Source organism: Amphiprion ocellaris, chromosome 23 (genome assembly GCF_022539595.1).
Source record: "Amphiprion ocellaris isolate individual 3 ecotype Okinawa chromosome 23, ASM2253959v1, whole genome shotgun sequence".
Lineage (NCBI taxonomy): Eukaryota > Metazoa > Chordata > Actinopteri > Pomacentridae > Amphiprion > Amphiprion ocellaris.
The window spans coordinates 22,607,900-22,624,106 of record NC_072788.1 but is presented as its reverse complement, the minus strand read 5'-3'; the positions used below and the strand labels follow the sequence as shown (position 1 = coordinate 22,624,106).

Below are 16,207 nucleotides of genomic sequence, written 5' to 3'. Positions count from 1 at the left end.
ATATGAAAAGAACAATGCTGGCAACCATCAAATTGAGAAAAATTTAATTCCTAGGACATGAGATGAGGCAGAATAGCATAACAGGAAAAATAGAAGGGAAGGAAGCAACATCAAGGACTGGACAAATACATGGAAGGCCAACACTGGACTACATGCAACATATGATAAGATAAGATAAGATAAAGTTCTTTATTTCTCCCCACTCCAGGGGAAATTTACATTGTTACAGCAGTTTTTATTTACAATATATACAAGGGTGGCAAAATTTTTAACAGAAAAAATAAAAATAAAAATAAAGTTTAAAAGTGCAAAGATGTGCAGTGCAAGAATGTCTGTGCAAATTTTATGGTTTGGGGTGGTAATGATATATATAATGATATATGACAGAGAAAAGTGGACAGGCGTGGTCGACAACATGATTACGCAAGACAACTAAGAAGAAGAAGAATCCAGCTCTTACACTACATCTGTTAAAGATCTGAGATGAATATAAGCGACAGGTAAAGTTATAGACGATAATAAACAGCAGAGGCTGTTTTCTGACTGATGGTTTGTTTCAACAAACCTCCTTAGCTAACAAATCCAAGTTTTAAATTCACTTAAGCACCCCAACAAGACTCACTTCATCTAAACTCAACCACATTTACACTAAAACAACAAAAAACAGCGGATCAGCTGGTGAACGATGGTTTTACCAACCCTAAAGCTTGGCTTAGCCCAACACTACCTTACAAAGAGGTACCACAACACTGAACAATCACTACGTTCAGACAGTTTAACATCCATTAATCCTGAGATCAGATGAATGATGACATCCTGCTGCCCTCAGCCTGACCCGTATGTAACCGAATAAATTATGGTCTGTTTACCCACGAGGCCACTAATCCCACTTTAATGGCCTGGCTTTTCATCTGAATTCAGTTTCAATATGTGTGTAATGCCTCTGAGCTCTGAGGACAGAAAGGTCAGTAATGTTCTATGAAAGTGTGATTTGTTTCAGAATCCGTACACATTGTCCTTGACACTGCCGTTATGAATCCTATAACAGGCGGCTGCCCGGCTTCCTATACCCAGAGGATTCCTGACGATATGAAAAACTGTTGTCATGTAAAGACCTCAGATGAATAATTCATTTTTTTCCCAAATTGCAGCGGACAGCAGAGATGCTCTCCCATGAAATGTGTCCCGAGCCTGGAAACAAGTTAGACCAGTGAGATTGAATTCTGTAAGAAGTTAATAAGCTTTTAATACATTTTCTAAAAGGATATTTGATGCCAGAGGTGTTTGATGTTGGCCTCTTATTAACCTGGAGGTCACAGGATCAACACAGATGGAATTTCCCAAATGTACGTAACGTAAATCAACCAACAGCTGCATTAACCCTCCTGTTGTCCTCATTTATGGGCACCAAAAAATATTGTTACCTTACTTGTCTGAAAAAAATCCAAAAATTAAGCAAAAAAATTCCCCAAATTTCTGAAAATTTGCAAAACCTTCAGGAAGAAAATTCTGCTAATTCCTTAAAAGTTTCCCTTAAAAGTTTTATTTTTTAAAAAAATTCCCCAAATTTGGCAAGAAAATTTTTGTAAATATTTTCAAAAAATGAGTAAAAATCTTCAAAAAAATTCCTAAAAATATCTAAAGTGATTCCATATATATCAGTAAAACTTCTAATATTTTCTTTAAGAACATTCACAAAAAATCAACCAAAATCCAGTGAAATTTTTTTTAACATTTCTTTTTTTCCACCAAAAAATGTTGAAAGATTTCCCAGAAATGTTGAAAATGTAGACATCAGAAGTTTCACTGTGAAAATATTTTTTTTCTTTCACATTTTCAAACTTTAAAACGGGTCAATTTGACCTGCAGGACGACACCAGGGTTAAAGTACTGATAAATGCATTATTCTGTTACAGACCTGCGTTTGTGACACGCGTGTGCCGGCAAGCACAATAAATTATACCCACAGATTCTCTGAGCTGCTTTGAGGAAAATGTAATGTCTGGTGTGCAATTATCTTCAAAGGAGGATTACATTTCAAAGACAAATATTAAGTCTCATCTCTTGATTTCCTTTAAATGAGTGAAGCAACCGGCTGTCATTAGCTTCAGGATCTGAACTACAGAGAGACACAAATGTACGTCTGAGTGGATTAGCTCATCCATGTGTGCCTTCATATGTCTAAAACAATCTCCATATCTGTTTGAAAGTGTGTCTTTGTGTTGTTGCCATGTGTGTCCACTCAGCTATGCGTGTTTTCATAGAGTGTGTTCTCCCTGGGAGTGTTATGTATCTAATTGCTGTATGCTTTAATAATTTACATCCCCTGCTCTCTGATGCCCATCATTAAGAAATGAGGGGAATTACCCCCGGCTGCGTGTGTGTGGGTGCACGGAAATGTGTGTGTGTCCGTGCACGTATGATGGTGTGTGTGTGTGTACCTGCTTTGATGAGCTCATATGTCCTTGTGAAACTGTGTGAGTGTGTACATACTGTTGGAAAGTTTGCATCTGTGTTCATGTACTGTATCTGTGTGAGCTTATCGCTGCACGTTAAGTGTGTGTGTGTGTGTGTGTGTGTGTGTGTGTGCGTGCGTGCGTGCGTGCGTGCGTGCGTGCGTGCGTGCGTGCGTGTGTGTGCGCGCTCTCTAAACCTCTTCCGACCATTACGGTAAGTGTACATTATTCATTGTGGCCTGCCAAGATGATTATCAACAGAGAGCAGAGATGGACAGGAGGAAATGAAGGGCTGGTTGGAGGAGAACTCTCAGATAAATGACAAAACACTTCACCTTTAGCCACCAGCTCCACATTAATCACACTGTATTTTATCTCATTTCTTGGTATCCAAACCACTTGAACATAGATGTCCTTAACATCCCCTTAAATCTTACTGCTGACACCACATCAGTTTAACTGAAGATAGATTTTTGCGATACAGTTGAAATCATGCATCAGTGGCAGAAACCTTCCTGAAAACTAACAGAATCAACCTGACATGTCTGGTAGTTTTCTAAAATACAAGCTCTTGACCTGTAAATAAATAAATGCATGCATGCAATGACTGATGGTGGACCTGAACTAGAATGACTTGGGGTAATTTAAGTTCCTGCACAGTTTAAAGAATCTGCTAGCAAGTCAACTACCTGTTTACTCTTTAAACATATTCTACTCTGTTCTGAATGTGTCTGCATTCAGAATAAAACACTTCTGGAGCTTCAGCACCATTAATAATAAGAGTTGTCCTCAATGTGTTCACTAAGGTTTTAAATGAAGCAATATGAAAAGAAATGGAATGAATTTCCTTATAGCTACTGATTGGACAGGTGAAGGCTGTTTCTTTTGTTTGTCATAGATTCCACCCATTTCTAAGCTAATCGCACATTAACTTCAGGGTTGGTGCGTCGATCTGCAGCACCTCCATGTGCCAAAGTCTCCTTGGACAAGACTCTGAAGCCCTGGTTGCTCTGCATGGAAGTCAAGCACCGTGCATGGCCGCTCTACCACTATTGATGTGTGAATGGGAAACACATTGTAAAGCACTTTGTAGAACCTAGCTGAGGCTTAAAGACACGAAATAGATTCACACTGTCGACCGTTTCTACCAGTATAGCTGGACTATAGAGTAAACTGACTTCATTAAAAATGTAATTCCAGAATAATTGTCTTGGAAAGACTCTGTAATTTGGTATTATTTATAGAGAAGGTGAACCTTTTTGAATTTATCTTCTTAAGTAAGTAATTTCAAAGGAATTATTAGAGTAAATGGGGAGAAAAAAAGTATTGACAATAAGTTAGCTGAACACATAATGTGATATTGTCAAAGGCAAACATATATTTATAAAAACTCAATTTTGAATTAGTGCAAAATGATTAGATTTTTCCAGTAAACATAGAAAAACTTACACAAATGACCCACTGCTGCAGCTCTGTTAACATTTCAGACTGGAAATACAACAGATTTAAAACAAAAGGTTTTAAATCAAGTATGTAAACTGACATGTACACACAAAAACAACCAGTCAGTGTTAATACTGTGTTTTCCTGCCAATTAAAGTATAATTACAAGCAGATGAGTGTGTTCATTTGTATTTACAAGAATCCCAGTCAGCTGTTCTCAGTCCCTGATGTGTAAAACTTATGGATCTTCCAGCATCTCTGCCCCCGGCTGTGTGAAGTCAAACAGAATATCAAGTCGTCTTTTCCATTAAGTAGCCTGTAGGTTGTATAAAACTGCAGGAGCTGTTTGCCTATTCATTTCTCTCTTTGTTATTTCCAGCCTTAAATCACGCTGCAGTAATGAGTTGCACACCCAGAACAATGCTGCAATGTTATCATTAACTCTGTCTTCATTCCCCAAAAGCATTTTCACACTGTCCACTATCTCTCCTTTCATTGTAAGTCAGTACTAGAAAATACCAATGGGAAAATCTCCTTAAAGCAAAAGTGAATTAGGTTAATTATTTCTTAATGAGCTTTAGAAAGATAATACAACAGGACTGCGGAGGCAAGGCGGCGTTTTTCAATTTAATGCTTCAGCTGGAAAATACATACGCTGGGACTGGGAGAGAGGAACAGACGAGGAGGACGGACGGAGACGAGAAGAAAGAAAAGACAATTTAAAAACACAATTAGCCACAACACTGAAAACAAAGACAGAAGAAGTGAATAACTTTGTCTTATTAGAACCCAGTGCTCTGCTGGGAAACCTGGGGTCATGTGGATGTTCCTACCGTCCATCTAAACACTACCTCCCCGTGACCTCAGCACTCCCCCAGCAGGACAATCTGCCCTGAAGACCACAACAACTGCCCAGGAACATGACCAAGAGCTCAGAGTGCTGACCAGACCTCCAAACTCCTCAGATCCCAACACAATGAAGCATTCAGGCAACACATCGGAGTGAAGGATCCATAGCTAACATCACAACCACCAGACGCCTCCAGAGGTCCATGCACAGGAAGGTCTGAGCAGTTTCTGGACCTATGGCAGATGGTTTTTATTTATTCTTTATTTCCTCTTTATTTCACCAGGTAAGATCAGTTGAGAACAGTTTCTCATTTACAATGATGACCTGGCAAGAGGCCCCAGCAGGAAGAAAGATAACAAATAAACAATAGATATAGAAACAATGATGCAAAAGTGTTTAAATAGAGATTAAAAAAACAGCCTAAATGAATGCTAGCAGTTCAGTGAAACAGTCAGCATGTCAGTGGTCAGCTAGAGTCTGCTGCAGCTTCTGATTACACATATAAGGTGATGGAAGAGACGACAGTTTCAGAGGCTTTTTGGAGGGAATTCCAATCGATTGCTGCAGCAAAGCAAAAGGAATTCCAGCCAAACAAAGTTTTACTGTACTGGATGTTCAGTGTATATGAGTTATATGAAAATAACAATATTTATACATATATTTATACAGAGCCTAAAGCCAACAAATCCAATTTGTGCTTCAGATCTAATGCCAAATGTACATGCTGCAGTTTGCAAATGACCACAGTGACTTTGTGTGACTACACAACGACACTGGATGTCAAAGCAACAACTCAGCTATGAACACGCTGAGTAAGGACACGTTTTCTATCAGCAGCATCCTATTATTATTATTATTAGTGTAGACATTCAGTCCAATACACAGACACACTGCAAAAAAGGATTTTTAAGAAAGTAAAAAAGTCTTGTTTCTGGAAAATTGTTCTTATTTTTTGTCTAAAAAGTAAAATAATCTTGACAAGCAAGTTTTGTTCTAGAAAATGAGTCTAATTTTAAGAAAATATATCTAGCTTTTTCTCAATAAGATATTACAGCTAATATTGAGCTAGAATTACTAGTAATAAGCTACAACAACGGTATACATTTAATCCCAGCAGAGGAACAAGATTGTTTTTCTTATTTTAAGAGTAAGACAAATCGCACATGTTCTCAATTTAAGAAGTTTGAATTCATCTGTTTTTATTCACTGTCAACACTGACAACAAGCTTCACATTTCACATTAACAGAACCATACACTGATCTACACTCATCTGAAAGTCACAACCAAAATCTGAACTTTTAAAAGCAAGTCTGAAAACAAAGATTGTAACTCCATGGAAGTGAATGCTGGAGGATGACAAAGATGCCAAACAACCAACTGCCAAGAGTGGTAACACTGTGGCAATCTGTAGAAGTGGAATGAGCCCTATGTGCCACTTAGGCACTATAGGGTTGAGAGAGAGAGGCTTTGTGTAGTCCAATGACATCACCCAGGTAATATTTTGTAGTGACATATGTCATATCTTTGTGAGAAAAACTGTAAAATGGAGTGAAGTCTACAAGGTTATCAGCAGATATCAGTTGTGTTGCTTGTGCCATGTTTGGAATCTCTATTTTATATGCCATGAAATCTCTGTCAAAACAAATAGTATCGTGCTGCTGAAATTCAAAACAATACAGTGATGAATTTATTATGTAGATATTTCTCACAAGTCCAAATTCTGGTAAATCATTAGAATTAACAGCACTCACAATTAATGACTTCTCCTGCATGTATTTGTTGCCATTTAGAATTATCCATTTAACAGATACTGCATGTTTTATTTCATCATTTCCAAGAAAGGTCTTCACTTTTTCTTTTAAGTATGACATATTGCTTATTTCTGATGTTGGTCCCAATGCACACTCATTTGAAAAAATGGGGTGGTCAAAACTACTTACATTCTGACAACATTCATACATTTGATTATGCCTTATTAATGACTTACAGACATTTTTAAAATTGACTTTTGAAGCCCATTGTTTGAAAAAGCAGTGTTTTGATTCAAATCTCATGCACATGTGACGAACCATTGGTCCCAGCAGTTTAATTTGTGATGGAGCATGAATCAAATAATGTTGTTTTGGTGTGATGTTGTTATGTGGAAAAATGTTCTTCACATGTTTTAAGTGCTGTTCAATAAGTATTTTCAACTTGTTAACTGTCTGTAGACCAATAATAGGAGCAAACAATATTTGAACAATCTCTATGAGTTCAACAATAACTGCATAGTATTCAGTATCTTTGACTGTATTAATCAGAAATGGCAGTATCTTTAGGAGTACAATCATTTGCCCTGAGGACTGCTTCAACTTATTATCACTGGAGGCCAATGTGCTGTAAGCGATAGGGCTTGGTTTATCTCTAATATCAAGTGGAGAGTAGGGAAACCCAGTTAATGCAGTATTGAAGACATCCAAGTCTAGTTGTCCCAAAAGAATTAACTGTTTCATCACACATTTTATTTCTAATGGGGCAATCCCTTCAAGAATGATATGCATCATGTCTTGGGGTGTTTGCTGGATCAAGTTAAAGGCTGGGAAATCTACCAGCTTGCTTCTTCTATTGATACCATATGTTGTTTTTAAGCTGTTTCTGAGATATTCTGTGCTGGCCTTCTCAATGTTGCTACACTGCCGGACATGTCTCTCTATTGTCCTTCCCTCAAAGTTATCCTCATCGAAATGGATTTGCATGTCCTCAAATGAACATTCACACTGCCGGCATTTACTATAAGCAAAACCAACACCCTCTTTAAATCCACAAACCTCATGCTGAGCCAAAGTGTCACCACATATTGAAACCAATGCTCCAAATATTTCACGTTCACCATTCCCTGTTTGAATTGTAACTCCATCATATAGCATTACTAAATCCTCATGCAACCTTCCCAAGATTCCATCTACACCACATTCAGAGAGCTCACTCTTTTTGGCAATGGCAAGTAGGCGAATGGCAGCTAGTTTTGATCGATATTTAGGATTAATATTCCCCAAAGTATAATAAAACATTAGCAACTTATTTTTGGAGGCATGAGACCCAAGTGGATTGCAAATTTCAATTTCATCAGAGTAAAGGATTATCTGTAAAGCAGAAGGTCGAACAGAAAATAAAGAATGTGACTTCATGAGATCGCCATCACTGATGTCATACAAATACGCACCACTGTATTTCTGTGGCTCATCTATCATTGCCAAAACCTTTGGATGGGATAGTAACTGTTCCAAACTTCTGATAAGGGGTATATAATGAAAACATTTGGGCACTGTAGCAAGGTGTCTTTTTCTCCCTTTTTTCACCATGCAAGCTTTATACCCAACAGAAATCTCCTGTGACTCAACAAAATTGAAATTCTCCTTAATCACACTATCCTGCCTGTACGTTGTTGAAACAGAGGCAAATGGGTCCTCGATCTGGTCAAATACTTCCATAGCTTCCTTTTCAAGTCCACTTCCTTGATGTTGCTGGAAGACTGTTTGCAGCTGACTTCTCAGATTTTTCACCAAGAGAGCTTGGTACTGCTGCATTGCCACTAAGACATCATTTACACCACTCTGAAAAACAAACCAGAAATGACAATAAATTAGATCACAGTATTTGACGATAAAAAAATATTTTGTAGTGTGCCCCCCAATAGACTAGGTACCCCATTTTATAAGGATTAATGATAGTATGAGTAACTCTATGATAAACAACCAGGTAACCTCAACTTATAATCTGAATGATGGGGAAATAAATATTATAAAATGTGTATCTAGATTGTGTTGAGCAAGAAAAGAAAATACCCATTAAAATATTATATCTCTGATATATATATCAGTGGTGTAACAGAAAAAGAAAGCAAATACAGAGGGTATGTGTAGTTAAAAAAAAAAAAAAAAAAAAAAAAAAACGAGATAGGAGGGCTACATGTGGCCTTTATGTCCATGCAGGCTGGGACAAAGAGAATAAGTTACACAAGCAGACAGTAAAACTGAAAGCACATGCATGCAATGCATGGTATGCAACAGAAGTAACTATTGTCACCTATATGTTTCTATATTTGGATTAAAAACATAACTATCACCATTTGTTGAAAAAAATTTAATAAAAATAATAATAACAATAATAATAATAATAATAATAATAATAATAATAATTTTGCATGAAGACAAACCTGTGAAAGATGGTGTTTTTCTCTGGCAGTCAGCACAATAGCAGTAGCTTGTCTTGTCAGAACATTGCAGCATTGGACATCCTTCAGGGAAAAAGGGGGAAATAAATATAGGTATGTACTTACTTAATTGCATGTTATTGTGCATTGAAGAAAACTATCAGTAGACTTGCCTTAGGTTGGCCAGATGGGTAGCCATCTGCAAGCTCACTTGGACAAGCCGCCGGGATGTTCAGAATATCGTCATTGGTCTGGGACAGTGCAGGGTGCTTTGGAGATGTATGGAGACCATTGTCGAAACCGGAGTACAATGACACATTACTATCAAAAGTTCCAAAATGTTCAGGATCGTCACATTCCGGATAGGGTTGCACTCTGTTATCCTCCATCGTTGCATCTTCCACTGACTGTACTCTGTTGTCCACCGCTGCATCCGTCATTGGTTGGCCTCTGTTCTCCAATGTTGTACACTCTGTTAGTTGGTGTCTGTTTTCCACCACTGAATCAGCAGGCCTGCATGTCCAAATGTTGCTGGTGTTTCTGTCTGCCACTGATGGGGGCTCCCTTCTTGTAGAACTGCAATTAGGATGAATTGAATAATTGATTAGATGAGAAAAAGAAAATTAACTGTAAAGTATTTTGCGTATTTTCATTTTTCAAGGAAAAAATGTCAATATTATCAGGTTTCAGTTCATTTACCCTGTAAGATCCACATTTGCAAAATTCCATCACTTTAACCTAACATTCAAATATTTTTGGACAGGATTTGTAAAGATTCAAGTAAGAAATAAATATTATGTGTTTTTGTAATAGACAGTCAAGTCATGTCTACAACATTTAGATATTTAATTATTGTGAAATACATTTGTCAGATTTGATTTTGAGTGAAACAGTTAAAAAACAATCTTTTAAGTGATCCTGTTTTTTTTTCCTGAGTTTTGTGTATTTGCCCAGTAGCAAATGACAGTCGTTTATTTGAAATGAGGCGGGCTTTATGTGGTGATTGACAGGGCAGCACCACTGAAGCATCTTTGTAAACAAATATGGCAGCCGCCATCAGAACGGAAATGAACGAACTGGACGCTCTATATTGTATTTTTAGAAGGACAAACAGCTGCTCGCACGGCTTTTGTTCACAGGAAATATGTGTGTGACATGGGGGAAAATAAATTATAGTAAATGTAAACTGAAGTCACAGTTTTACTGCTGGTTGGGGTTGAACGTATGATTTCTAAACTAACGTGAGCTAAAAGTCCTCCTTAGCTGTTTGTGATTTGTTGTCTTACTATCCAATCCCATACAGACACATGCTAGTCTGCTACTAAATCCGAAAAAGTATCTAACAATTCAAGGCTAGGATGAATAAGCAATAAATGATTTACTCTGTTTTTTAGATATTATCATATGTAGTATTGTAATATTCACATACATATTTTATATTTTTCCACATGTTTTAAGAATATTTGACAGATGAATAAAATAATAATAGTAACAGTAACAGCCTTACCGTTTTGATGTCAGTGTCCTCCCGCTCCGTGATCTGCTGCTGCTTCCATTGTCAAGGTGTTCAGAGTGGCTTCTTCGAATGTGATACCAAAGAGAGTTGTAAACTCGATACTCTTTGACACAACCATCAATCCCGCAAATGACACGAAAATCTGGACTACGGCTATGTGCAGAATTAATATGACTCAGTAAAGATTTGAGGGTTAGACCCACAAAAACAAAGCAAATAACACAGCGCCAAATCATTTTCTGTACCCTTGTCTGAACTAAGCTGCCCGGCTTTTTGTCCCATGATGAACCGCGTTTTTTCCCGTGAACCCAAGATTATATGGTTTAGTCCATTAGGGGGTAAGACGGGCTTCTTATCATAATTGTGTGCCTGCGATAAATAATCATACCCTACATGACATGTGTACGTAGATAAATATTGACTGTAATCTAATTAAACAGTCTTACTCATTAAAATTTACTTGGGGAAATGCAAAGTATTTTTTTCGGCTGATGACATCCCCCCCCCACCCGCCTTTCTGGAGAAGATGGTATAGTCCAATGTACTGCGCGCCCGGAGGAGAAGACCGTTACCGAAAAAAACGAGAAGAGCGCCGAGTGGAACATGCATATGGGCAAGCAACGCAAACTGCTGCTGTTTTCAGGATTGTTTGGTGAGTTCCAGTTTGTGGATTCAAGTGAAGTCAAGCTATGGATACACTGGATGAAATTACAACCGCCACACTTAAAGGTAAGTCGTTATGTCTTTACATTCTGCTATCTTGTATGTAGCTAAACCAACTTGGCAGGTTGGGGGCGATTGTCGAATATAGTGACTTTCGATACTTATATTGTATTTTGTTGCAGGGTGTTGTTCTATCATTTATTTTTACTGCTTTTAGCTATTTTTCATGATGTAAAAAGAGGCGTTGTAATGCATAGAAGTTGTTTGGTAGACATGGCATTGGCCTTCATGTGCCGCTCGTCGCCCGCCATAGTTGGGGGGAGGGGAGGTGGGGGACGGTTACAGGATTGTAACCGTCTTTGTTTCATCTTTAAACACTTTTAGTGAATCTTTTTTACATAGAGTTCATGATTAACGTGGAGTAGTGTGGAGTAAAACATATTAGTCTAGCTTGGTCACCGTGTAAGCTAACTCCATCTACTGTCATTGTTTCATTGTTTTAAGTTGCATTTAAGTGAGTAAATGAGACCATTTAAAAGCACTGGTTAAAACTAGTTTCTGTAAAGAACCTAAAACTATTTTTCATCATGTGATGTACAATAATGTGTGGGTACATTATGTGAATTATTGTTTTGAAGTACATGGAGTTTTCAAAGTAAGAATTTGAATTATTTTCCTTTTCTGAAGTTATTTTTAATTCTCACTTTGGGGTTTTATTCCAACGTACATCTCTTCTCTGTTTAGACTGCACAGTATAGTCAGAGGTAAGCTCTCTGTTTCAGAAAACAAACAGATAAGAGATGTTTTACACCCATTATAGAGGAGTGAAGATGAAGCTGCGTGTGCATTTCATCCATCTTCTCCAGTTACTATCTCCCCTGTTTTAAGAGTGCAACATTTATGCATGTAATCAGTGAAATATCAGAACTCTATGCTAGTTGTACAGAAAGTGTCACAATGTAGAAATCAGTCTAAAATAGATCCTCACCTGTTATTTACATTTGGCTGAATTAATCTAGTGATAATTTGGAACTTCTATGTTGCAGATGCAAATATTGGAGAAGACATACTGCCTTCACTCTCCAGAGATGACATCAAAGATCTGTTTCCTGGTCCTCAAAATTTCCTCAGGCGTCGGGCTCTATGGCTTGTGGTAAATAAACAAGAGGTCGGTTCCTTGTCTATTGCAGTATGACAAAACATTTCATTATTACAATTAAAAGTAATTAATTTGTAATTATTTCAACAAAATAAATAAATTTCAGCAGATGCCTAAGAGGAGTGAATGTGATCTTCTTGTGCTTTGGCTTGAAACAAATAATGTATTAAATGTACAGCATTTGTACTTATTTAACATTTTTCCTGGCACTGCACAGGACCATACTCTCTCCTGGTTTATGCAGTTTTCTTCAAATTCTTTAAAGTTGTTCGTGTAATGTAAATGTATTTTAGGAAGAGACTCATGCTGAGAAAGTACCACCATCAACCACTAGAGCCAGTGACCTCTCCCAAGAGGAGCCCAACACTTCGAAGTTTGTGACGATATCCAACCCAGAATATATAGTCTTCACAGACAGTGAGCTTGAACAAGCACGGCGCTACTACTTTGAGCAGAAACGACTGGGGACAGACCACGTTGAGCCTTTATCAAAGGACCTCTTCTGCCGACTCATCAGAAACACAATGACTAACATGATTTCAATAGCAAGAGCCACTGAGGACTTCAGATACCCCAGCAAACATGAGGTGAATGCTATGGCGAAGCGATTGGTGGAGTACTACCCGATGATAACAGGAAGGTGTGGTGAATGGGTAAGTAGTCATTGGCACACTAATACTTTGGTTTATGTTCATGGTGTTAGCTTGGGTGTTTTATCATATTTTTAAGATGATAAAAATCATCATCAATTTTTCATTATCTGTACCTGACAGGAGCACGTTGCTAAAAAGCTCATGAAGAGACTCTCAAATGTCAAAAGTCCAAGAAAGGCTAAGGGCCCTCCTTCCAAGAAGCCACGACAGGATGGGGATGCAGATGCTGCAACAACTGACTACGATGGAGATTCCAGTGGATCAACTATTATTTTATCACCTGCTCGAGCCAGCACCCCAGTGGAACAACAGGGTAGCAGTGATGAAGCATGTATGTATTGCATTAATACATCCTGTAAGCATCTGTGGGTTTGGGGGTAGACAAAACATTTTGAAACACTACCAAATGAACATAACTGCATCACTTTTTCTCAAGGGATGTTTGTATTCCATTCCATATTGTGACGAGTTACACACATAAAGTAATAAATCTGGTCCTTCTCAAGTTCCTCCTAACTGTTAACTTGGAAATCTAATGTTTCCCTACAGTCATATTTTACACATTTTCTTTTATATGTATTTTCTGTTATGTTTTTGATGTTGTTTGCTTACATTCTGTGTATTATTTATGCACCGATGTACCACAGCAAATATGTAAAGACCTACTTGGCAATAAATCATGATTTTGTTTCTGACATCTTCACCCCTGCTTTATGCTTTCAGCTCCTTCAACTGACTTCTACAGCAGCCAGAAAACCCAGGCAAGACACTACAAGACTCTCCAACAATTGTACAAGACCAAGAAGCCGAACAAAGCTGCAGTGACCCAACTAATGGACCTGGAGTTTCAGTCTAGAAGACTCTTCATAGACTCCGATGCTGTAAAGGAACAAGACAGACCAACAAAGATTCTCGAAGCTTACCCATGTTTCAGAGAAGTGGATCATGTAAGTTATTGCTTTCCCTGTTTCAACAGTCGTCACATTTTAGCTGTCCCATTATACATTTGGGGGCATCTTGGCATGGTTTTCATATTTCTTTTTCTTTTTTCGTTCTGTATTTTAATGTATTTTTCAGGTTTTGGATGAATTGCGGAGAATTATTCAACCATCCAATTCCCGGTACATCTCTGAGATGAAGGAAAGATGGGAAAACTTCTACTCAAAGGTGCAGTTCTATGGTGTGATGAAAAAACTCGTGAAGCCTCCAAACACATTGAATGGAGGTATGGTCACAGTACTTTGATCTCTTTAGTTTTTGAGATTGCATAATAAGCAGTTATTTATGGTGACATCTTGTCTTGTTTCTTCTAAACTCAAAACTCTTCTCAAACCAGTGGAGCATGCCACAGCTGTATTCAGAGCCCTGCCACAGCTCTTCCCATCCAGCACTGTGCCTCCTAAGAAGTTGGGTGCCAGCAGTGAGGCTCTTTTCCATGTCCTTACGGTGAGGCTGCTGTATGCATTGTTGTTTTGTTATGGTGATTTTTACAAATGTGTTGTGTAGCTTCATTGGAGCTTGCTGTGGTGTGTTTAGTATTTGCAATCGACATTCACATTCATTTTCCTTAGATGGATTCATGTGGCTAGGTTTTTTTTTTTTGATAATCATCTTATTATTCAGTGTTCTAGTCAGGTGCATTTCTTGTGGTCTTTTTCTAATTTTTTTTCTTTGTCTTCTGTCATGTAGACTTCAGAAGACCCTGATTGTTTCCTGCGCCAGCGACTCTGTCTTGTCCATTTGTGCTTGTCTCTGAAGACAACTGCATGACTCGCGCTGGGAAGCACACCAGTGACTACGTTCGACCCGGAGGATCTTATGAGGGACTGCTCTATGTCATGGCATAATATTATGCCCTCCACCTCACGTACCCAAAGTGTATTTTCCACACTACTGTCTGTACTGCAAACTGAAATTCTTCAAGATTCCATCCATGAACCGAGATTCAACCCCCTCCTACAAAAAAGCTCTTGCTGAGTGGAAGTCATTCATTGAGTGAGTTTGTCTTTTCTTGTTTTTTTCCTTCTCTATGCCCATGAAGGTGTTTCAAAAAAAGTTAGTTCAAATGTTAGCCACATGTTTGTTGGTGTCATTTTAAATTAGTTCTTCGAGATACTTTGCAAACCAGCAGTGGGAATGTCTTTTCTTTTAACATACATATGGTGCTGGAATCCTTTTTGACACTGGCAGCTAGAATGTTACATAATTGTTATGTTGCTAGAATAATGGAATACACACTTTTTGACAGTTGCAGTGTTGTATCCTGTTAAAATATCTGGAATAAGTACTTGTGACTGACAACGTTGTACTGTATAGTACTATGTTAAAGTAGTTGGAAAATGCACTTCTTGAGAGTGGCAGTTGGATTTATTATGCAGTTGTTGGACTTGAGTGATGTCAAACTCAGCTGTCCTGATTTGCTTTAGTAAAAAATGAATAAATGAAGAATGCTTCTGGTGACTTAATTTAAGAAAAAGTAGCTTGTTTGTCGTATCCTTTTGGAAGAAATTGTGTCTTATACTAAGCTACTTTTAGCTAATTATTATTCTTATTGTTGAGGTATAATTTCTCAAAATCAGTTCAATCAAGAATGAAAATGTTCTGTTTCAAGAAAATTTGTCCTATTGTAAGCTTTTTTTATTAACTGAAAATCTTAATTAAGGTATAAATTCTTAAGTTAAGTAAAACATTTTTAAAGTCAGCTTCATCAAGACAGCACAACACTTATTTTAAGTAAATATTTCCTACATAATAGAGTTTATTTGCTTGTTACAAGCAAATTTTTTTTACATTTTGGACAATTTTTTCTAGTTTTAAGACACAATATGGTCTTAAAGTGACTAGATTTATAGTCTAGTTTTAAGAATTCTAGCCAAGTAAATTTTGCTTACCCCATTGGCAGATTTTTTTGCTCAAAACAAGAAAATTTGACCAGATTTAAGAATATTTGGCTTATTTCTAGTAGGGCTGTTTTTGCAGTGTGTAAAAGGTCAGAATGGTAGCAGGAGTGGGAGGGGTTAAAGGGCCCATTGAGTGAAAATCCATTTTTATTGTGGTCACTGTTAAGATGTAAAGACGTTTACTGCCATTCTTCAAATCCCTCCATGACTAATTGACCTCCAAACTTTCCAAGCAAGTAAGAATTAAACTGAGGTGTTATTTAGCACCTAACTAACCAATAGTGGAAATCACAGAGAATGTTTTCTTCCTGAAGGGGGCAGGACCAGCAGCAGCTCATTGGTATTTATGGCAACAGGACTAAAAACAGGAATTT

General features: G+C 37.7%; 2 protein-coding genes across 4 annotated transcripts in view; one reads left to right on the top strand and one right to left on the bottom strand.

The window, feature by feature from the left end:
• Positions 1-16,207, bottom strand: part of htr2cl1 (5-hydroxytryptamine (serotonin) receptor 2C, G protein-coupled-like 1) — a 253,162-nt gene that overhangs the window by 189,540 nt on the left and 47,415 nt on the right. The window lies entirely within an intron of this gene.
• LOC111564586 (uncharacterized) lies at positions 11,047-14,703 on the top strand. The gene is made up of 8 exons (XM_035945456.2): positions 11,047-11,187; positions 12,168-12,289; positions 12,574-12,933; positions 13,054-13,264; positions 13,657-13,880; positions 14,011-14,158; positions 14,270-14,379; positions 14,623-14,703. The coding sequence occupies exons 1-8, from the start codon at positions 11,148-11,150 to the stop codon at positions 14,701-14,703; spliced, it is 1,296 nt and encodes a 431-aa protein (XP_035801349.2). The 5' UTR covers positions 11,047-11,147.

Bases quoted from the DNA above. Each gene is read 5' to 3' on its own strand.
- LOC111564586 (XM_035945456.2), top strand. From the start codon at position 11,148: ATGGATACACTGGATGAAATTACAACCGCCACACTTAAAG. The intron at 12,290-12,573 runs GTCGGTTCCTTG...AATGTATTTTAG, and splicing joins TTGTGGTAAATAAACAAGAG to GAAGAGACTCATGCTGAGAA. The intron at 14,159-14,269 runs GTATGGTCACAG...TTCTCAAACCAG, and splicing joins TCCAAACACATTGAATGGAG to TGGAGCATGCCACAGCTGTA.